The sequence below is a fragment of the Parambassis ranga genome, chromosome 19, assembly GCF_900634625.1.
Source record: "Parambassis ranga chromosome 19, fParRan2.1, whole genome shotgun sequence".
NCBI classification, from domain to species: Eukaryota; Metazoa; Chordata; class Actinopteri; family Ambassidae; genus Parambassis; species Parambassis ranga.
In genome coordinates this window covers 11,868,181-11,891,392 of record NC_041039.1, presented here as the reverse complement: position 1 = coordinate 11,891,392, position 23,212 = coordinate 11,868,181, and the positions used below count along the sequence as shown (strand labels likewise).

At 42.4% G+C, this 23,212-nt stretch overlaps 1 protein-coding gene across 1 annotated transcript; it reads left to right on the top strand.

Moving 5' to 3' along the window:
• The first annotated feature begins 4,418 nt into the window (after positions 1 to 4,418).
• LOC114452212 (double C2-like domain-containing protein alpha) lies at positions 4,419 to 21,776 on the top strand. Its single transcript, XM_028431401.1, has 11 exons — positions 4,419 to 4,745; positions 8,311 to 8,670; positions 8,974 to 9,053; positions 9,408 to 9,482; positions 9,741 to 9,850; positions 12,798 to 12,924; positions 14,382 to 14,441; positions 16,372 to 16,571; positions 19,074 to 19,155; positions 19,432 to 19,528; positions 20,711 to 21,776. Exons 2-11 carry the CDS (start codon positions 8,316 to 8,318, stop codon positions 20,842 to 20,844), a joined length of 1,320 nt encoding a protein of 439 aa, XP_028287202.1. The 5' UTR covers positions 4,419 to 4,745; positions 8,311 to 8,315; the 3' UTR covers positions 20,845 to 21,776.
• The last annotated feature ends 1,436 nt before the right edge of the window (positions 21,777 to 23,212 follow it).

Genomic DNA, 23,212 nt, shown 5'->3' with positions numbered 1-23,212 from the left:
ACATTTGATAAATAAATAAAATAAATGAGTCCTAGGCAGACATTTCTTCTTGCACCTGACTGAGAGAGATGAGCACATACATCCCTTTGTCATGACACACTAAACCATGTGGAAGTTCACATTAGGCTGTAGGGTTCACAAGCCAGTGTACACTCATCTGCACATGTCACAGTCAGACGTGCACTCATGTAAACTTGTCTTCTTGCCCTCCATGGCTCGTCTCCATATGGCAACCAAGGCCGCTTGCCGACTGACTCCTCCGTTGAGCATCTCTTCACTGTTTATAAAAGTGCCGAATAAACTCCTCCAATAACAACTTTGACAGATGACAAATGTGCCTTAACTTGAGTGCGTGAGTGTGCATCTGATAATGTGAACCTTAGTCAGAGACTCCTGCTCGTCTCCGGATGTAAAGCTCCATAGGGGGTGAGTTGGAGAAATAGAAGAGGTAAATGGAACAGCACCCAGGATGATTTGTACATCCTATACGCAGTCACATCGGATGGAACACATTTCAGACGTTTTTAGAGAGGCTCATGCTTGGGGCTAAAAGTTTGTGCTGTGTTTCACTCACATAAAATAAACTTATGGAGTAATATTAGTGGGTACATTAGCATATACATCTGCTTTTTTTTTCTTTATGGATTCATTCAAATAAGGAAATGAGTACAAAGGAAGATCCTCAGGCACTCAGGAATTATTGTAGTTTTTTATCCTATTACACAAAACATTGATCAAATATTGATTATCTCAAGGAATAGGCTCTGCCTGTCATCACCAAGAAAACATATGTAATCTGAGGTCAATATTTCCGGACCTTGAAAGAGACCACTACCTAACTGCACGCCAGGGGCGTGAGCCGTTACCTGAAAATGGTGGCAGCAGAATGAAACATTTTGCCCTGTAAAACCTTGACTTTTAGTTTTTTCAATGCCTAACCCCAGCCATAAGAGAAAATAAACACAGCATGGACACAGCACAGACTGACAAGGACAAAGGGGGTCACAAGACTCCAATACACACAAGTGGGAACAAGACACAGGTGAACACAATCAGGGCGGGGCAGGTGATCACACATGGAGGTAACACAAGAGGAAGTAAAACACATGGGAACATTTTGAAGAATTTCAAAATAAAACAGGAAACAACCATATGATGTGTTTAATTATCCATAATAATAATCCATCAAGGTGTGTTAACACAGCATGGCTGCACACCTGCCTGTCCGAATTTGTATGTATGAGGACTTACGTATTATTGTGATGTCACAGCGAAGCTGACCTTTGACCTTTTCTGAATGTTTGTGTCACATTTGAAGAAATTTCCTCTAGCATTCCTGAGATATCATGTTAACAAGCTGAGTTATGGCTAAAAACATATTATGTGCGTTGACCTTTGACCCCCCCCCCCCCCCCCACACACACACACACACTTACATTTATATTTTCAGACGTCTGTCGATTGCCAAATTTAGAAAACGTAGCGCTGACAGTGAATTTATTAGCTGTAAAAACTGCATGTTTATTTTTTTCAGTCTGCAAAAAATGCACTGAACCAGCTGAAGCTTTTAACCAGTTTGTTGTCATAAATGTGTTTTTACCGTATGTTCTCAGCTTCTTTCTCGACACTTCTGTGACTTTAATCTTTGTTATTTAGATGCTGTTCCCTCTCACGTCTGTCACACTCTGTTCTGCAGCGTGCCTGGAATCACAACAGCTTTTTATTCAGTGTTGCTATAGAACTCTTTCCTTTTCATTTGGAAAATAAAGGTGCACAATGCTAGCTTTCACATTTCACACGTTTATGGGGCAGTGAATCAGACACACAGGGTGGCTCGTCTCAATGAGCACTAATACTTGAGAAGCAGCGTACTGGAGGGCTGCGTGAAGCTTGTTGCTGCTTTTCTTTCTAGTCGGCACATGGCAGCCTTGCAGTCACATGGCTGAGAGTCAGAGAAAAGGCGACCTTGGAGCTGGGCTTTTTCTTTCATTTGGCTCAGCAGTGTTTGGAATCCTTTCATTATTAGTAGCTCCCTGTCGTGATTAACTGGAGTCATGCACTCCATAGGTGTGTTCACAGAGTGCATTTATTTGCATTGCATGAGCTGCTTTTGCACAAGATGTACATCCATTCCATTAACTTTGAGTGGGTCTGCTTCACCTCTTAAAGTGCACCTTGTTTGGCATGCACATGATAACAACCAGGGGAAATAACTAAGAAAGGATATGACAACAAGGCTCTTGGAGAGATGCAGATGTGAGTGTGGAAGAAGATGCAAAAACAACCTGCTGAGGAATGTTCTGTTCTGTCTACAAACGGCATGCCTTCTTTGAAGCATGCAGCCTCTGAATTGAATTTTTTTCCCTGTCTTGTGTAGTGGTTTTCAGTCTGATGGGAAGCTGTGGGAAATAGACAAAAATGTCAGACTGACTGTATTCTGAAGAAGGTGAAAACCATGTGCCAGAGTGCATGACTTACATTAGTATAATAGATTTAAGAATGAAATCTGTTCTTTTTATTGTTTATACTGCAGTCTATTTCTACTGCATTAAGCATCTCACGCTCTATAATTGGTTAGAGGAACCATTCCCGTCAGTGTTTGTCATCTGTTTGTAACAAGGCCAACTGGTTCGCTGATGTCACTTGTTCTTGTCAGAGCCATTGTGGACTCTGTTATGGTCAGCTGTTTTCGCTGAAGCACTAGCACCCGTCCCTGACATAATTGGTGTGGAGAGAGCATGTAACGAGTATGCATTTATAATAAGGAGATTTTCTGTCCTAGTAAACAGGAGGCAGAGGAGCAGATATATAATGAAGAGGAGGAGAAGGAAGAGGAGGAGGGGGTGAAATAACCCCCCCCCCCCCCCCCCCACACACACACACACACACACACACAAAAATGATAGGTATGAAGGACTGAGATGTCGTTGGCAGAAAACTGGCTCTAAATTGCAATGTGTGTTTGTGGCATGAAGGAGTCATCAGTCTCTGTGCGTCATTTTGCCATGTTAATGCATACATGCATGTCTGAGCTACGGCATCAATTTTATGGTATGAGGACATACTGTACATACTGAGTGTGTGACAAAAAAGGGGGGGGGGCATGAGATAAGAAAGAAGAGAGACATGAAGAACACCGCCGAATAAAGACATCAAGCAATTTTTGAAGATAATACAAAAAGCACCCATGAGTCCTTTCAGCAGCAGCCGGTGCTGTGTGACATCTTCTTGGCTTTTCTTTTTGATAGACGGAGAGTTTCAGAGTGTGGACTTGAAACTGAAAGAAAGAAGCAAAAGAAGAAGGGCAAGTCAGATAAAAAGAGACGGAGAGAACACCAATTTTGTCCTTTCAATAGACGCAAGGGGGAAATAGCATGTTTCCCCTTGTCTATCACTGACTCAAGAACTATTAGCCTAATTATATGGAGGAGCTGAGACTGAACAGACAGTGTGTGTCTGTGTGCACATGTGTGTGTGTTTGCGAGGGAGACAGTGAGATTTGGACACAGTGTATTGGTTTGGAATTAACATGGACAGAACGATGGAGAGATTTAATTAGATGCATTTTCCCCCTGTTCAAAATACGATTGTTAATGGTTCCAATATTACTGACATTACGGGGACATTGCTGATCTGACACGGTCACTACATGTGGACCTGGTTCAAGTGAAGGTATATATTATGTCAGATTGTGGAAATGCTGGATTGACAGGGAAAGAATGAGCACCATCCTATGTCTGTACTGTGATTAGCTAAGCATAAAGGCTAAAGGCTTTGGAGACAGACACAGCTTGGAAATGCCCATTAAAGCATATGGATTGTGTCCATGATCTTTAGTCTTTCCTGACCAGCTAATAATCAGCCCTGGTTGTATTTTTGAGGGGGAATGATAGGTCTGTTAACCATGTCGTGAATTTGAAAAGGCTCAGGACTTTTCCTAGAGTAAAAAAATGACAGTGAAGCTTGATGTGAGACATTTATGTTTAACAAAGGATCTGCTTTGATCTAGAGTGGGGTCACCAGGGTGAAAGTAAAGCCTTTGCAGACTTAATTTGCCTTTTTCCTGTCACATTAAAACTATTTGGGAGCCATTTATTGACTATTGTCTTAATCTGTCATTTAAGGATGTGTTCACCCAGGCCCCAGGGAGCCTTTAGGGAGTGAATGCAAATCAATGCAGTGTCCCCCCTAAGATGCAAAAACCAATATATGTGTGTGTGTGTGAGAGAGAGAGAGAGAGAGAGAGAGAGAGAGAGAGAGAGAGAGAGAGTGTGTATGTGTGTGTGTGTGTGATGATAGAAGGGGATGCAGGAGGGAGTGAGGCAAAACAGTCACATGCACAACAGGCTGTCAAGGAATAACTCCTGCTGCCTCCCTCTCTCTCTCTCTCTCTCTTCTCTCTCTCCTTCTCGCTTTATCTGTCTTCCTTTTGACTCCCTTCATCCTCCTCCTCTTCCTCCAGCAGCATGCCGCTCTCCTCCTCTCTCCCCTTTTGTTTCTGGATTTCATCTTGATTTGAACTATCCACGCATTTAATTTTTTAATGCTACACGTTGAGCTTGCTCATTCCCACTCTCTCTGTATTTCTGTCTCTCCCCTTTCTCTCTCTCTCTCACTCTTTTTCTCTCTTTCCTCCTCGTACTCTCTACTCCCCTCTGCGCCACCTGTTAGTTAGTCTCCCTCTCCTCTCCGCACTGGAATCCCCTGTTTTTTATGAGGAGTTTCACACTCGTGCTGACACTGAGGTAAGTGAGAATTTTTCATACATTTATCTTGAGATTCAGGCAGGTTGAACAGTTAATAATGCTAATTATAAATTATATCATTATTACAAGTTCCTCCTTGATGTATCTTTAGACAATCATTGCATCCTCTATTTTTCCATGCAGACAGACAGACACATCAGCTTTCACAGAGCAGACAGGTGCAACATGTGGCATCTATTTTTTTTTTTTTTACAATATCTTTCACCGCTCTTTTATACCTTCCAGCACAGACATGCACAAACACACACACACACACACAAAGTGAAGTTTACTCATGCCTGGTTGTCTGAAAATAACTTAGCTCTAATTGACAAGTGCTCACTGTCACTGCGGTCTGCTATAAATGATGGTGACTATCAAGCTCTAATGAGTAGCTACATTGTGCAGAACCATACTATACCATCTGCCTGTCAGCCAGCGGCTTGTTATTTAAAGGTGAACAGAGCCCGCTGCAGGGGCCCATTGTATGTAGGACACAAGAAAAGAAGAAAACCAACCAGACAGAGGCAGAGAGAGAGAGAGAGAGAGACTAAGAAATCCTCACATACCTACAGGTGGAATAAAAACCGACGGAGAGATAAAGTAGAGAGCTGAATTATGAAGGTGGAGACAGGAAGGTGGAGGTTGAGGGAGAGCGTGCACATGATTGTGATATGACTTTAATTAAAAGTGAAGGAGCTAAAAGAGGAGGAGGTGAGGTCGCATGTTGCATAGAAATGTTCCTGACTGTTGGACCGTGGCAGCTTCATTCCTCCCTCTCAAACCTATGTAAGCTCATATACTCAGCTGTATATGGTTGCATAACTAATAGTTACAAGGTCCTGTTTGTAGCTGTAGGGGAAGTTAGTGGCATTTTCTTGTAGCTTATAGAAATTATGTATAGTAGCTGAGCCGTGCGCCTGAAGGTTGAGAGTCATGTATATAAACACATAAAAACCTGTGAAGTGTGAGAGTGCAAACTGCACCTTATTATGTTGCATGGGCACTGCCACATGCACTTCTAAGCAACAACGTGAGGATGATGATGATGAAAAGAAAAGATGAGAGAGATTCCAGCTGGCAGCATGAGAGCGATCAATCATGAGCCCCCTTCGAGCTTCTGCTTCCCAGAGAGCTGTAAGCCACCAGGCCTCCTGGTTGTGTGCTGCTGCTGCTGGTGGTGGTGGTGGTTCTCAGGCTTCTCCAGCTTACGGCCACATCTGCCAGTACTGGGAGGCAACTGACTGCGCACATTATATCAACAAACACCCGCTGCATAGTGTGTGTTTGTGTGCAAAGATCAATTAATGATCTGACAGAAGTGTGCAGCCTGTCTTCACCAGGGAAACCACGGTAGTAGTTGAGTTTTTAAGGTGATCAAAACAACCAAAGCTATGCACCCTCCAGCAGTGCTGGAAATGATTGCACGGAAACTCACTCAATATCATAGTAGTCAAAATGAGAGAAGTCATAGAAACATGCTGCTGATGGGAAAAGTTTAACTTGGAATGTGTTTAACCCAAAATACGACATTTTCCTATACCTAAATGAGTAGTATTGATGGCCAAACTTAACCAAAGAGTGTCTGAAATCACAAGCTATCCTCAGTTTCCTAGTTAAATGCACAAAGAAGCAATGTGGGAGGAAACTTTACACTACCTCTGCTTGTCTGAATCTTGTTTGTGTGTGTGTTCCCACACGAATTAAATTTTTCTCATAAAGACAATCATTACCAACTCATCTACGTTAATTAATCTTTCAATCAATTCCAGCCATAATCATCTTCTTTGTTGCAGGGAGCTTCATTAACCTGTTTTCACCCTCACTTTAATGTGGCGCAATCTCCCTCTTAAGCTTTTTTGTGTTGTGTTATTGATGTGTCAGGCAGGAATGATTTACTGTCTCTGTGATAGGGTCTGGTTCATCTTCCTTTTACATTGCATCACCTCAGATGTGAAGAACCGTGAATGTCTGAGGTAATCTCTGTGCTGCTTAACTGACCAGTAATAGAGAGCAGCAGACATCTGACTGTTGTTCAGCGCTTCAGAACTCATTAATTTGTGCCATTGTAGTCTTCAGTGGGATCAAAATGGCTGCTGATGGCTTATCAAAAGGCCAAATGTCCTCAATCTCCTATCCCAAAGCCAGAAGTCTGTGAAAGTCCTTTTAGTCGAATGAGTCAAGGAAGTTCGCAGGCTGGCACGCTGTAGTGTTTCAGAGGCTCCTTTCATCGCCAGCCAAGAAGAAGCTGGACGAGCTGTGGTGTGTATCACTCGGTGTTGTGCTGGCAGCAGAGAGGCTTAACTATACACGACAGATGACCCTCACTGACCATAATTCTGTTGAGGCTCCGCAGTCTGAAGCAATCTTTGAGTCAGGCTGCCATTGGTCATACTGACATTAAACTGATGAGTGGAGGCTCTGGAATTACTGACATTTAATGTAAATGAACAACAAAGACTGTATATTTAGGACCAGTTTCTTCATAGACTCCCATGTAAAAATGGCCAACTTTACAGCAGACATAAAGATGTTCACAGCTTGTTGAATTGTTTTTCAAGGACTTTACACATAATTATAAAGGGCTGGTACCAAATCACTGTGGATGCCCACCTGCCTCAGCTACACTCACACTTTACCTCTTTGCCTGTATTTGGAACTTAGGCAGACTTTGATGTGGCCAACATAATCACAGAGTGATATAGTGCCTATGTATAGTGTCTATGAGGAATCCAGCAGCCATTAGCCTACCAAAACTGGTTATGTAACAGCTGCAAATAAGTTTATTTCTGTTTGGGCATTTTAACATGGAGGTCTAAAGGGATTGACTAACTTCTAAGTGGCCATTTGTAAAACTGCAGTCTTCCAACATGTGAAAATGGCCACCAGCTTTCCTCCTTTTCAATTTTCCACACCTCACAGAACTCAAGTTAAAGACACAGGAGAGATGTGCAAATATTAACTTCTCAGTTTCAATCGATTAATGCAGAGAGAGAGCAGAAGGTAGTCCGGGGGGGGGGGGGGGGGGATTTGTTCAGTATTGAGGACAGAACGCCCCCTCTAGCCCTGCTGTCTTTAGAAAACAAAAGCTGTGAGATATTTGTAATCCACCCCCCCACTTTTATTTCGGGAAGAGAGCAGACACATCAGCCTTGTGGTCAACTCCACTCCTTGCAACCGCAACTTTATATAATCACCTTTTCTACCATCCAAGTGTACCAATGAGCCTTTCAGGCTTCTGTAATTACCTGTCTGTCTATGGAGGATTGTTCAGCCTTTCAGATAACACATGTGCTTCTGCTGCTCACACATACTGCACTTTCATTGAGCATGATTAGGATTCTGGAAGTGTCCATTATCTTTTATCCTCCCAGATAATCTTTGGTTTATTCAGATATATTCAATTGAAATGCAAATGTATGCACATGCTCTGCTTTATTTTGTCATCTTATCAGTAATGTCTTTCTTTTCAAATTATTGAAGTTTTCACTGCAGTTTGAGGTAAAATATTTGTTGTATATGATGATGATGATCTTTAACACATGTTATTAATCCTCTCTTTTAGCCCTTATGACTGTGCGAAAAGGAAAAAGTTTAGCCATCTCCATCCAGGAGCACATGGCCATCGACGTCTGCCCGGGCCCCATCCGCCCCATCCGTCAAATCTCTGCCTACTTCCCACGTCTCTCACCTACATCCTCCTTCTCGGAGCCGCTCTCACCGAATCAGGTGGCAGCTCCCACCTCACTCAGCCCTGGCGGCGCAGGTCAAGGTGGAGGGGCTGTTGGAGGAGGAGGAGGGGGAGGAAGCAGCGGCCTGTTGTCACCGCTGTTACCTGGGGCTGGGGGCGGAGGGGGGTCCCTGTCAGCCATGAGCAGCATGGACACCTCCATTGAGATCGACAGCTGTGACAGCGACGATAACAGTGAGTCACCTGGAAGTAATGGCCGGGTTAGAGCGTTCAGGAGAACTGATCAGAATGGATCACAGTTATACGCAGATGTTATATCAGTAGCCAAACTTAAATGAGATAATCCTGTTTGACTCCATTCAGGAGACAGTTAGCACAAAGACTAGAAATAAGATTTAATCTCTTTGGTCTGACTCAGACTTTGTCTCCATCTCTTTTGCCACTAATGAAGTCATCACTACAAAAGCAATTACCAAAGTGACGAGCACACATCTCTTTTGTGTGTGTGTGTGTGACATTTTATTAACCTCTTTCCAGCTTCCTTGGGGACACTGGAGTTCGACCTACTGTATGAGCGAGCCACCAGCTCCTTACACTGCACTGTGCTCAGAGCAAAGGTAAAGCCACTGCTTCACTCACAAGTCATCGGTCACTCAAGCAGAAGATGCTGAGTTGTGTGCGTTTATGGGCTTAAAACAGAGTACCTCGCATCTTTGCGATTTAAGATCTTGCTTGTTTTGTACTTCGTGGTTTAAAAAGATCTGCACATCAGGGGGTTTGCACCTGTTGGCTGCTAAATTTTTCAATCTAATTGATGAATACATCTTTAATTGTTGCCCTTTACACTGTGGCTCACTGGTGCTCTGAAACTAACTGTCAAATTAAATCTTCCCCACCTCCTCTCCTCTTCCTCTGAGCAGGTCTTTAATTTCTAAAGTTACGTGCCTTATGTCTCATATTTTCTCTTAAAGGGTTTGAAGCCAATGGATTTCAATGGGTTGGCTGATCCCTACGTCAAGCTGCACCTTCTGCCAGGAGCTTGCAAGGTCTGAATTCATTATCACTAGTGCTGTTTTTTGTTCCTGTGCTTTTCTGTAATTGAAAGAAAACTTCAGTAATCTGTCACCAAGGACTCTTTAGTGCGCACATGCTACTGACTCAGAGTTGTATAATGAAAGTGCGAGATGAGTGGATGTGCAGTGAAACAAATGACCTTGTAGCCTGCTGAGTTTATTTGTCTATTAGCTGGGTTGAAACTTCATCATTGAAACAGTTGTTTCTCTTTCTCTGCTGGGACTTTACAGGCCAATAAACTGAAAACCAAGACTGTTCGCAACACACTGAACCCTGTGTGGAACGAGACGCTCACCTACTGCGGAATCACAGAGGAAGACATGTACCGCAAAACGCTCAGGTAAATGTCTGCTGTGCTAAAGGCTATTTCTGTCCTTCACGTCGAGCCCTTCTGTGTTTTTTTCCCCCCGATCAGAAAGCGGACTTGTGCTTACAAAGGATTTCTTATCTTATATTTCAATCACAGGGGGTTTTTGTTCTCAGTTTAAAAGGCCTTTTCTCCATCTCACCGTGTTCCCCCTCTCTATCTCCACTGATCCTTAGATCCTCTTCTGTCACCTCTCCACCGTTTCTTCCCGTCCTCACATCTCTCCTGTCCGCTAGGATCAGAAAAGATCTCCCCTCACTCTTCCGAAACATCCCTTTGTCTTTATATCTGCCTCCTTGCTTCCTCTCTTTCCAAGTTGCAGTGACAGATTGAGGTCAGACTAAACACTGCAGGGTGTTTTAATTTCATTGACCCCCTCCAGAGGTGACGAAAGCTGTGAATTGTCTCTGCCTGTGACTAAAACTTTGCCACGGCACACGTGGGAGTGGGATTTAAATAGGATCGACGGATGAGCTCTCGGGGGAAATTAGAGAAACTGGCCCTACTGCTGGCTGACGGCACAGTGTTAATTCTGCAGAGACATTTTAAACATAGGGAGGCAGGAAGTTTAAGTTTAGGAAACACGGAAACATGTTGACACTGCATCGACACTTAGACATGTCTGCCAGGTTATTCTTAATCCAAGATAGAATAGATGGCATTGAAGACAATTCAAAGGATCAAGCCATTCCAAAATACCATGTTCCCTTTAATAAAATTACACTAGTCATATTTCAGCCTTGCTCTATTTTAAACAAATTCATACTTTTTATACTACTGTATCATACTACTGTTTTTCTTTAAGACTTGCTGGACTTTATAAAGGATTTCAAGGTGTAAAAACTATTAATAAACACTTTTTGATATTAAGCAACTATTCATTTTTGACTATATAATGTCTTTGTTATACGATACGATTTTGTGACCTATTAGCTCAGGGGTCTCAAACTTGTGGCCCCCCACTTGACATCAAAGTTTAGCCATAGCTCAGGCACGTGACAGCTTCTGGTGGTGTTTGTTGATAAGTTAGCCAACTTAGTGGTGGAAAACACAGACTGCGATACCCTCACGAGGGGTGACAAAAAAAAGCATGCTGTATGCCCGGCTTAAAACACACGCAGTAACAAGACACAGGTGAAACACATTAGGGCGGGGTACGTAATCAACAAGAAAGGAAACACAAGAGGAAGCAGAACACACAGGAATACACAGGGAGGGAAATACTTTCAAAATAAAACAGGAAATACTAGGACTACAGATTATAAAACAACAGAAAAACAATAGAAAGAGATAACCAAAGAGTACAGAAAACCCAAGACTACCAGAAAAAGACTACAGATCATAACAGTTTGAGCAAAGTCAAAAGGGAGCTGGAGCTGCAGGCGAACAGCTGAGGGGTGGGTGGAGTTGGAAGCGAGGACTAATTTTCATATTCATATACTACACGAGGCAAAGGTGTACTGTTACAGCTAAGCCATTCTAAGACATAAAGGGATTATTTCATTGCAAAAAAAATGATGTATGGGTTTAGTCAAAGCCAGGAGTTGGTGACAGCATGTGAGAAAAAAAATGGCTGCTGTAAATATGTTGCATGACAGAGAGTGTGCAACACTGCGGGGAAGTTCTTTAAATTTTGCACAAACTTGTGGTTATTTCTGCCCTCATACCACAAATAATTGATTGACAGGATAAAACCATGATGTCATAGGACTCCATGGTGTCAGCTCAGTATACATGTGAACAAATTAGGAGCTGTCACAGTAAAATGTTTATATTGCTGTTTAAGTATAATCTTACACCCTGCGCACATTATAATGACTATGTGCTTCTTCAGCCACACTCGACTCTGTGACTCCATGCTCTCAGTCACCACTCCGTCGAGCCCTTTTCATCACAGCTGTCTTTTCCTTGCCTGTCTATCTCTCACCATCTTTGGCCTCTCAGCTCAGACTGACTTCATTTCTCATTGCTCTCCTGATCTTTCTTCCATCTTCAACCTGTTTTGTTACTATTACTGTTATTGTTACTCTATGATTCTGAAGAGTTCAGGTGTGTTTTTTTCCCCCCTAATAAGTATATAGACCAGAAATTACCTTTGGATGTTTCAGCCCATATCTGGTGTCTCCAGGCAACTGGGCCATCAGACCTTCCATTTTTCTGCATTACTGTGTTTTATTACCAGAAACTAATGGAAGCAGGTGACTGCAACATTTCATCCCAGCAGTTATGATTTTTATTCAGAAGTCAAATAAAACAGAAGAGTGCACGTTCATAACGGATTCTCTCCTCTGGCTTCTTAATTTCCTTCCTCTCATTTCATGTATTTCATCCACATTTGCATAAAGAAAAAAAAACATCCCGTTAGCCCGTAGCATTCTGATTCACGCGCTCAGATTTAAATAAATTCTTCTGTTTTTGTCACCCACGTCACTCTGTCCCTCACCCACAGCAGCACTCCTCGCCGCTGATGCTGCAGTGCATTTCGGGTGTTATTATAGCTGGTGTAAAGGTTTGCCAGGCCCATAAATATGGATCAGCTTAACCTAGCATGATGCACTTTCACACCAACTGAATTCCCACGGTTGGAAAAAAATGCTAATTACTTGTGTGTGCACTGCTTGTGGTATATGTTCTGTCAGTGAGTGTGTACTCTTGAATTCAGATCTGGTGTCTGTCAACAGTTTCCCTCCCTCATTATGTTGCTGCCACAACATTATAATGACTCATAATGTGTTATGTTGTTTGACACACACAAAGGCACTCTTCATCTTTACATCCTCTGTCTTTGCCTTTGTTAATCAGCTCGTCTTATTTTTATTCATGCTTCACGCTCTCCTCGCCTTCATCTCTCACTATTTTTCTTTTTTCTTTTACCTCCCCCCTCCATGATCCCCTCCCCACCACTGTCTCTCACTCCCAGGGTGTCCGTGTGCGATGAAGACAAGCTGACACATAATGAGTTCATCGGGGAGTCGCGGGTGGCCCTGCGCCGCGTGAAGCCTGACCAGACCAAACACTTTAACATCTGTCTGGAGCATCCACCTCCTGTGAGAAGAAAGGGGACTGGGAGGGGTGGGGGGGCTTTAAAGGAATGTGCAATGAAAAAGAGAAATGACTGGAGGGCACTGTAGTATTCAATATATAAAAGCTTTGTGTCTCCACTCACAGCTTCACCTTTTAAAGTAAAACTGTGGAGAAAAACAGAACCAGGGTGGAGAGGATGCAGCAAATTGTTTACACGCCAACAGGGAGGCGTTAAAGCATCGATATTTAGCAGACATAACACAATCTATTGTGATGCTGACCACACACCTGGGTCTCATTATGTATCAAACACCAACGTGTCTGTAATCTCTGCAGCATTGTTAACGAAAGAGCTAAATGCTTCCCAAAAACAGGTGGACACACTCAGCACACATCTGCTTTTCAGGGAAGAAAGAGGGTCCTCAACATGGTGCTGATAAATGATTCAAAATAGAAATATTTCCAAATGATCACTCATATCTATTTATTTCACAGTTTTTCTATTGCAAAACCTGTGGAAGCACTCTTATAAAAATAGGTTTTGAAGAGGGATTTGAAAGAGGATAAGGGGATCACTAGTCTGATCTCCCCGGGGAGTTTGTTCCAAAGAGTGGTCTGCAGCCGAGATTATGGAATGGCTAATGGAAACAGCCATAAACAGAGAGTAAACAGGTGCAACTTTAACAGAAATTTAAAGCAACAACCTCTTCAATATCATAAGAGATGCAGATAAAGATGCAAAGTATATGGTGACGTTTATCTTTCCAAGCAACCATTTTGAGCTCCCTAAAATGCAAGCTGAAGGAGAAACTGTGTGTTTTTGCGAGAGTTATGTGCAACCAAGCCACTTATTTGACAAAATGCACACACAGACCAGGGATGTTCACATACATTTGGCCTTATAATGTATTATTCTGCCTCTCATGCCAGTATCATCTCGTCATATTAACCCTCTAAGATTATGTTTGCCCTCCTTAGGATTACAAATATTAGGTAAAGAGAGAAGAAAGTATCACATCTCCTCTAATAACCCACAAATAGCTTTTTGTGCAGTCTAAATGTCAGCTGGGTCACACGTGGGAAAATGGACTGGGAGAATAAAAGGCAGGGGTGTGGAGGGGGGGGTGTCAGTGAGAAAGCGATGAGAAACAAATGGATTAAAAAATAAAAGCAAAGAGAGCAGGGGGCATGTGTGTGTGAAGAGGTGGGAGGCCACTGCGTTTTTGTTCTTTATGGGTTGGTAAGAGCTGCTGGTATTAGATTGGCCCTCTGAGGCCGGTGGCCACTCTGCGATCAAACGCTAAAGCTCCTCTGTCATCCTACAAAGCAGACGCTGTGTCAGGCCTGTAATTTTCAGAGTGGTTTCACCCTCGACTCAACATATCTGCCCCTCTCTGCTCATCTGTATAGCTTTCCTGTCAATCATCCACACTGATTGTTTATTATCTTTCTCTTCTTTTTTGCTCCGCTATGCCTCCAGCTGCCTTCACCGACTGCGATGAGCACAGCCCTGAGAGGAATCTCCTGCTACCTGAGAGAGGTGAACACCATTACTCCTCTGTCTGATTGGTTCAGTCCATCTTTCAGTCTGCCTCAAAGGTCCTCACCTGGTTTTTAGAGAGGTTAGGTCACCTTGTCCATTGTGTTGGGGAGGAATTGATTCCTATTTTTATGCTTTTTTCTTGAGTCATTTATTAATATGTTTCACATCCGCTGTGTATCAGTGTCCAAATCATTTAATGCATGTATGCACTGCACCCAGGTCTACTGTACACCAGCTCACTGCACGCTGCTGGGATGTCAGCCTAGTTTAATGTCATCTTTATTGATTTCTAACAAATCTATTTTGCCCCAATAGTTGAAGAATAATAAAAATCTGACATTGTGACAGTAAGAGAATGTGTGTCTTACACACTAAAGTCTTATTTTCAAACATTTTCGCCTCTTTGTGTTGCTCTAAAATGTTCTTTGTGACTTTCATACAACATTAGAGATCATCTGCCACAGCTCAGAGATAAACCCAAATATCAATGTCATTGAAAACAAACAATAAACAGGAGCGCAGTCAGTCCAATGGCAAAGACCTGTCGTTGGACCGTAGCTTTCTTCAGTAATTCTAATGCACTTTGTCGCTGCTGGCTTTTGTATTTTCTATGGACAACATCAAACTGTTACCAAAGCATTTGACAACAAGCGGAACAACAGACTAGATTCAAAGTGACAGATGAAAGTAAGCAAGGAAGCAGCCACAGAGGGTGAGGAGGGGGAGGAAGATGTTCTCACAGGCCCGTGACTCACCCTCATGGCCAACAGCACCAATACATGTATGTTATTTATAGGAAAGACGCAAGTCTGCTATTTCAGGATTTGCATCAGTTGCATGATTTCACGAGTTACCGTGATGGATATAAAAAAAAAAAAGTCTGCTCCATCACAGCAGTATTTCAACCGAATGTCTCTCCTCTGCTTTTATATCTCTCCATCTCTCATTAAATCTTATCTTCAGGCGAGAGGTGGACACAGCCACCACGATCAATATGCCACACGCCCGGCTCTCCAACACGTTCCTCCAATCCCTGTTTTTTTCCGTCCCCTAATTGTCTCAACAGCTTTTTCCTAATTCTGTCTTTCCTCTCTCTCTGTCTGTATTTTTCTTCGGGAATCATCATTACTGCCAACAGCCAGTTCACCATCTGTCCTCAATGAGAGGGAGACTTTGCAGTTTGCAATTAGTGAGGATAATTTGCACCAGGTATCTGGTAATAAAACAGCTCAGACCTTCACAGATCGATAGAGGGGGACTCATTAGGGAGGTGGGAATAAACAGGCATCAGTGTGGAGCCAGCTACTCACACAGAGTGTCAGATGAACGGGAAGGGAGATGAATTTGTGGGTGGTTCGCAAGATGAGGAAACAGGTGACACATAAAACAACCCTAAATATAAAGGCAGGCGGTCGCTTTACTCCAGCTTATCATGATGAAGGTAAAATCTGCACTGGTCCTTTTTTGTTGCACATAGAACAAACATATAGCATTTTTAGCTTAGCTTAGCACAAAAAAAGTAGCGGGCACCAGCCTGTCTGTGTCTGCCCCAGGTAACAAAAACACTAATGAACCTTTTACAGCCCACCAGACCAGCGCTAACACTTATTTTAGCTTTGCTTTGCTCACCACTAGCTCCTGAGGGGAGCATGTGGCTTTTTAGCTGCTAAATGCTCTGCTACGTTCAACAGTTAGCGGCTGACTTTGTGTGTCGTTTGGTGCTCCAGGGAGCTGCTTCATTGCAGCCTTTAATAAAAAGGCTGCAATGAAGCAGCTGGAAATGATGCTCTCTCTCCTCAACATGGTGCTGATAAAAACAAACATCTGTTAGCTCTGTTTACACAGTGTTGTATGAAAAAATATTGATTAGTACAGCCCTTTTTTCCCTGATTGTATTTCTGTCTGTTGAATGCCGTCCATACTTCAGTGGGAGACTGAGCAGCAGAGAAGTCTGGAGGAGAGGGGCCGCTTGCTGCTCTGCCTTCAGTACCTCCCCCCGGCCAGCGACTGTGATGTGAAGGGCGAGTCCAAGGAGAAAGCTCGTGGTGGGCTGTGCGTGGGCGTCAAACGCTGTGCCCACCTGGCAGCCATGGATGTCAACGGCTTCTCAGACCCCTATGTTAAAACGTAAGGACGACACTATCCACTAAGACACGTCCGTTTCTATACTGTTGGTGGTAGTAGTGTAGGCTGTGGTTTACCAGGACTTTACGAACAAAAAACAACAGAAGTGGAAGTGAGCTTAGAACCCAGCAGAATGTATATCATCACAGGGGATGGTCCTGGCAGTGGCAGTGGTGATGAGGAAAGCACCGTGTAAGATAAGCAGCATATTCTAAGTGATGCACACAGCTCAGAATGACAGACTGACATTTGAACACGTTCATTTCAGGATGACCTCTCCAGTCACTCCTTAACACCTCAATACCTGGTCTTAAGGGGTTCTCGGCTTATATTGACCTCATGAATCACATGTTTGTCGCCTCCTATGAGCGATAGATGGCTTCGGTTAACCTCACATAAAGTAATGGTGACTGATGAGGGCAGCTTTTCACACAAAAAGCCACCCATTCATCAAGATAATTATAACCGGGTGTGTTTGTATTGACAGCCTTCAAAACTGACTGTGAGACAGTGACATGATCTAATGTTATGGGGGTATTGTGTCATGGAGGAGTGAGGAAAGCAGATTTGGGCGCTATTATTAGTGTCATGGAGGTGCTCTGGAGTTTCATTACTCACTGATGATAGAAAAGCAATGCTGTGTGTGTGTCACTGTGTGTGTCTGTACCGGCGAGGGCAAGAAGGTCCCTGAGCTGAATGATGCAAACTGACAGAGAGTGGACAAATGAGCTTTAAAATCCCTTTCCTCCTGAGTGCTGGTTCTGGCTTGAAGGTTGTTTGTGGAATGACTAAAACACACCACACAAACCACCCATCATGCACCACCATGCTCACCTCACTACACACTAATCTCCCTCCTTCTTCCCTGTCATGCTTAAAACTCAAGTTTTCTCTTTTGCATCCACCAAACCTACGCACATCGCTCACGCGTACACAGCAATACATCATGCACCTCATTTCATTTTGGATGCATGCTCACATCTTTGCCCTTTGGCGGGAGCTTCTTTCCAGATGCTTTGTTGTGTCTGAGAGCGTGTGGGAACATACGCTCTCCGAGCAGTGGGTGGTGGGTGGAAAGCAAATGTGAATAGAGATTTTGCTCCTTCCAGCTGGCTTAAAAATATCCTGAGAATTTAATGACAGCTCGTGAAGAGAAGCTGTGCCTCTGCTGGTGAAGGAATTACTGATGGGCCCTCACATGGGGCTTCACAAATAATACATTAAACCTTGTGGGGATTGTTTAGTAGTGAGTTAGAGGAGTGAAAATTGTTTAAAATGAAGCTGCAAACAGCTGCAGGCTAGTTCAGCTAAAGAGAAAAAGCTGCAAAATACAAAACAAGAAATAAAAAACATCTCTAGCCATTTATTAAGTTTGTGTTCAGTTAAAGGGGGGCCCAAACACAGACAAACTTAAGGCGTTTGGGTCAACTAAGGGAGAGCTTTAATCAGCCGTTTAAATCCAATAAACACAAAAATACAAAAAACAAAAGAGCCTAAGGGAACAACAAACCCAACCAAACCAAATGCAAAGGTAATCCAAAAGAGCCCAGACAACTGAAACACACAGGAGCTACAGGGGGAACACAGCAGGAAATACTCCCCAAAAAACATGGAAATGTATCGTATCGTATCGTATCGTATCGTATCGTATCGTATCGTATCGTATCGTATCGTATCGTATCGTATAATCATCATCCATCCATCATCTGAACCCGCTTTGTCCTCCTCATATCATATCATATCATATCATATCATATCATATCATATCATATCATATCATATCATATCATATCATATCATATCATATCATATCATATCATATCATATCCAGTAGATCCAGATCAACCCTCAGGAGGACGAACACTATTTTACTTTTATACCAAACCTTTAGATATCAGTCCTCACTCCTTCATTTATGGAATTCAATAATTGTCTGGGAGGTGTAAGCTTTCAAATATACTTCGATAGAAGTCCTAACAAATTAGAAACGGATGCCTGATCTGGTTTTAATTTTGTCCCCTTTTCAGGCAGCGAATTATATTTTAGACCAGATGTTACCACAGCAACCGAGACCAAAACACGGTCTTTATCTAAAACCTGCAGTTATTTTATGCCAAAAAAAAAATTAACCGACTGTGATCGAAACCTCAGGCATGAAGATAAGGCTCCCATTGTGTGACAAGTTAGGAAAATGTTTGCATTAATAAAAACACTTCACGGTGAAATTAATGATATGCCACATATACATATAATTGTAGCTTCCAAAATGTCACAGACTGTCACGCACTTCCTCTGAATCATCCCCAAGTGAAGAATGACGTAAGAATCAAGAACCAATTAGCCTGTAATTCCTAATAGAATAAAATGATTTCCTTCATGTATGAACGTACTCTGACCTCTGCAGCCTCCCCTGGTATTTGCAGTCATCCTCACTTTTCCCTTCTGACTGGTCAATGAAATAATGACCTGACTCATACATGATGGTATCACATTCCTCTGTCTCAGGTACCTGAAGCCAGACATTAAGAAGAAATCCAAGCACAAAACAGCGGTCATAAAAAAAACTCTGAACCCAGAGTTTAACGAGGTAGACATCCATGTGTGTGTGTGTGTGTGAGAGAGAGAGAGAGAGAGAGAGAGAGAGAGAAGCACCTTTGCAGTGGTTCAATGTAAAGAGGCAGCTCATTTAGACTTATAGAGTCCACAGAGACTCCCCCTGTTCTGCATGCAAAGTTTCTGTAAGACAGCCAATTACAGAGTTCATTTTATTATCTGCTGCCTCATTAGTGAAAGCTGTATTTTAATACACATGTGTGCATGTGTGTGTTTGTGTGATCTACTGACCTTTTTGTTTTTCTCCCAGGAGTTCTTCTATGAAATCTCTTTCTCAGAGTTAGCCACCAAGACACTGGAGGTCACGGTCTGGGACTACGACCTGGGAAAGTCCAATGACTTCATAGGTGAGTCGACGTCAGTTCATAATTTCCAGCCAGTGATTTTTTGATCTGATTACTTCAGCTAGATTCTTTATTCAGAGTGTAAGTACGTGTAGCTGTACACAAGGCAGATGTTGCCCAAGATATTTTAAGATGTTCTCTATTATCTGCTATCATCCAAAGAGCAGCACTCTGCGTAATTTGCAGGGTTTAGATGCCAAAAGGGTGTCAGTGACATTTTGGCAATTTGGTCTGTGTGAGAGAAATACTTCTGTTATTCCACTTGATAACTTTTCATCTATATTATTGATTAGTAAACATTGTTATAAGCAAACTCTTTGTTTAGACCTTATAATTTGTTACAGGGTGAAAAAAAATGATTTAATTTTCCTAATCAATTCTAATTTTCACCTCTGTTACTCAAACGTGGAATTTTCTCTCTGAGGATTAATTTGAAATGCACATTTTTTTTACCCTAAGTAAACATGAGATGCAGTAACTACAGTTCACATCTGAGCCGAAATTGCATTAATGTGATGTAATGAAAGCGTTAGCAAACGTCCATGAACATGCACACTGTGAGCCAGTGAGCCAGTGAACAATCCCACTGTTATTATGCCTATAAGATACTTATTATCAATCACTCCAGCACCACTGTGGTAATACTCTTTTCAACATAATTTCCTCCACAATTAGCATATAGGGAGGTTTTCTGAATGCTGGTAAAATGTGATGGACTTGAAATGTGCGTCATCTAGTGCAGGAATGTGTGCCAATAATGCTCTTTACCGCTGAAGACAAAAGACTGATGTTAGTGGTGTTTTTTTGTTTTTTTTTGTCTGCATCCATTAATTTCTCCCTCCGGTTTGTATACTGAAATGTCTCAGAATGAGAACAACAACATGTTTTTTTGCAGTGTAGTTTTTGTGTCTTGATTCTTTTTGAAATAGATCTGGGAAATGTATTCCTGTCTGAAAGTAATTAAAGGAACCATAAAGGGAACAATAACAATAAAATAAAGCAGCAAACAAACAAACAACACAATGCGGACGATCCTCTATAGGCTGAAAAGGTGTAGTTTGAAGCTGCAGCTAATTACGCCCACATCTCAGACAAAAGCATGCTAAACTATCACAAATATTTGTTTATTGTGAAACATGTTGTTGTATAATTTTCAACACAATTATGCTTTTTCTGTTTCTAAAGGGGGGGTGTCTTTAGGGTGTCACTCACAGGGCGAAACTCTGCAGCACTGGATAGACTGTCTGAAGAACAAGGGCCAGAAGGTGGAGCGCTGGCACACTCTGACCAACGAGCTGCCTGGATCCACACAGGAGTGAACTCTGTGCCACTGTGCTGACAGGGGGAGGGGGAGGCGACTGCCTGAAGGCTGCGGGACCAGAGAAGTTTCATCGCATGCTCTGAGGATTTTCTGCATGACTGTGATGGCTCCTTACTTTGTGTCATTAAATTTGTTCACCATTCAACAGCAACAACAGCATACCCAAAGGGGGATGGGGGGGGGATCCCCCATTGATTAATAAAGTTCTAAGAACACAAATCTTTGTCCCCTACCACAGAGTTAAAACATAGACATTCACGTCCTGTTTGAGGGCCAGATGTTGCCCTGATGTCAACAAGAGAAAGTGACCTCATGATGAAGGGAAGAGGTTTGATTATTCAGACTCATGTCCAGTTTGCTTGCTCTTATTAAATCTGACCACTTTTTTTTTCATTTACTCACTGACATTAAAACTCCACCCGCCTCACGGCGCACATACCTCTCCCTTTGCAATAATGTTTTGCCTAAATGCTTCCGAAAATTTCCAAGTGGTCTTAATATAGTCGGATGTTTTTTGCATCTATCGATCAGATGGTCATCGGCTCGCTTGCAGGCAGGGCAACAGATAATTGGTTCTTCCATGTCAATGGTCTGTGTGAGTCAATTGCATGTTCGGTGTTGATGAAGCAAACTAAAAAGAGACATGCCAGGCTCTGCTGCAGGACAAAAAATGTTCATCATTGTGTTGGTGTTGCTCCGACTAACTAAAGACAACTTCTAGTTTGATTTGATTGAATTTTTATTTTAAATGTTGTTTGATGTGTCAGCTCTGATATCCTTGTGTCAGTTTCTTGTTGATGGCACGTTGACCTAATTACGCTTCACAATCCCTAAACTTGTAAAGAGGAAGGCGGTAAGTGTTTCGCAGCAAGCTGTGCATGGTCGTATTCTGACACAGTAAATCAGCCTTTGTCTAATAGCTGAATTGCATATATATGACTGGTGTATAGAGCACAGTGTTGTCTGGTAACTCTCCATGCTTTAAGCAAGTTGCAGGTTTTTATCTGTGCTCGGTCTCATGTGGTAAACGAGGCATGCTGAACGTACCAGTGCTGTTCATATGTAAATATAGATGGTGTTTTACTTGCTTTGTCTTTTGGAACGTGTGCATGATTGTTTGTTAGTTTCTCTCTCTATATATATTTTTTTATTTAATTTCATAAAACATTCAGATTGAGTTCCTGTGTTCTCTCCTGACTTTCTATTATCACTGCCCCCTGGTTCCAAAGTGGCCTCTTTTGAATCTCTCATGTTTACGCACAGCCAATAAAGCCAGTACTGCCACCCAGACTTCTGGATCTTCAACTGCAGCTTCCTCTCTGTCCGGACAGGGGCGCACAGAACACTATGATTCTGTGATTACATATGAATTATAAGAGCTTTGACTCGGCTTCTCAGTAAACAATAAGATAAAAGTTAACGATAGCTTTTATTATAATAGTTAACAATGTCAACTATGCTACCAAAGTTAGCACACTAAGCAGATAGCAATACCTCTTATTACCACAAGATGGGAAACAGAGTCTATTTAGCATCTTGTCATCTAGTATTGGGAGGTATTTTCTCTCTTGTAGTCTGCATTTCTAATCATTTGCCGGTCTTATTAATGGACATGTGGGTGAAACAACAAATCCAGCAATCGCTGAAGCTCTTGGCATCCTGCCGGGACAACTGGTCCCTGCAGGAAGTGGAGATTGTGTCACTTACCAAGCAGACCATGCTGCAGGGTTGTTGTTGTGTGCTGTAGCCATGTCTACAAGCACGGCTTGTCCTCTCTGTGATATAATTGCTTCATACATTTACATTTTTTAAGCAATTGTCACTGTATACAAGATACTTCTTATAATATTCCACTGTTTTTCAGAGATGTTTAAACTTTCGTGTTATATTTGCCACGGAGGTCAGAGGTCAGTGTCGGGGCATCTTCATGTTTTGATAAACACTCTGCTGCTGCTCAGCATCCCAGAGTTTACATGGACAGATTGTCTGGCAGTGAGGCTCACCGCCGGCTGTGACTGACTGACTCAGAGGCAGAGTCAGAAGTGCACTCAGAAGACCACGTGAGGATCTTTTTTTTTTTTTGCAGGTGTTCCATTTGTGATTATCATGCATTTTCTCCAGCATCCTGAGGGGGGAACAAGCCCTGTGAGAAATGAGAGACGGCTGCTACGGTTTCACCTTTGTCTCTGTTTGTTCCAGGCTGTGCTACACTGCAACACCGTCTGTCTGTCCTTCTGCCACAGCAGTATCACATATACTAATGTTCATTCATTTATTAAAGGGAACAATAACGTGAATGCAATCAAAATAAAAAACTGGACAAAAACAGAATACATTTTCAATATGAAATCTTAATTTACAGTATA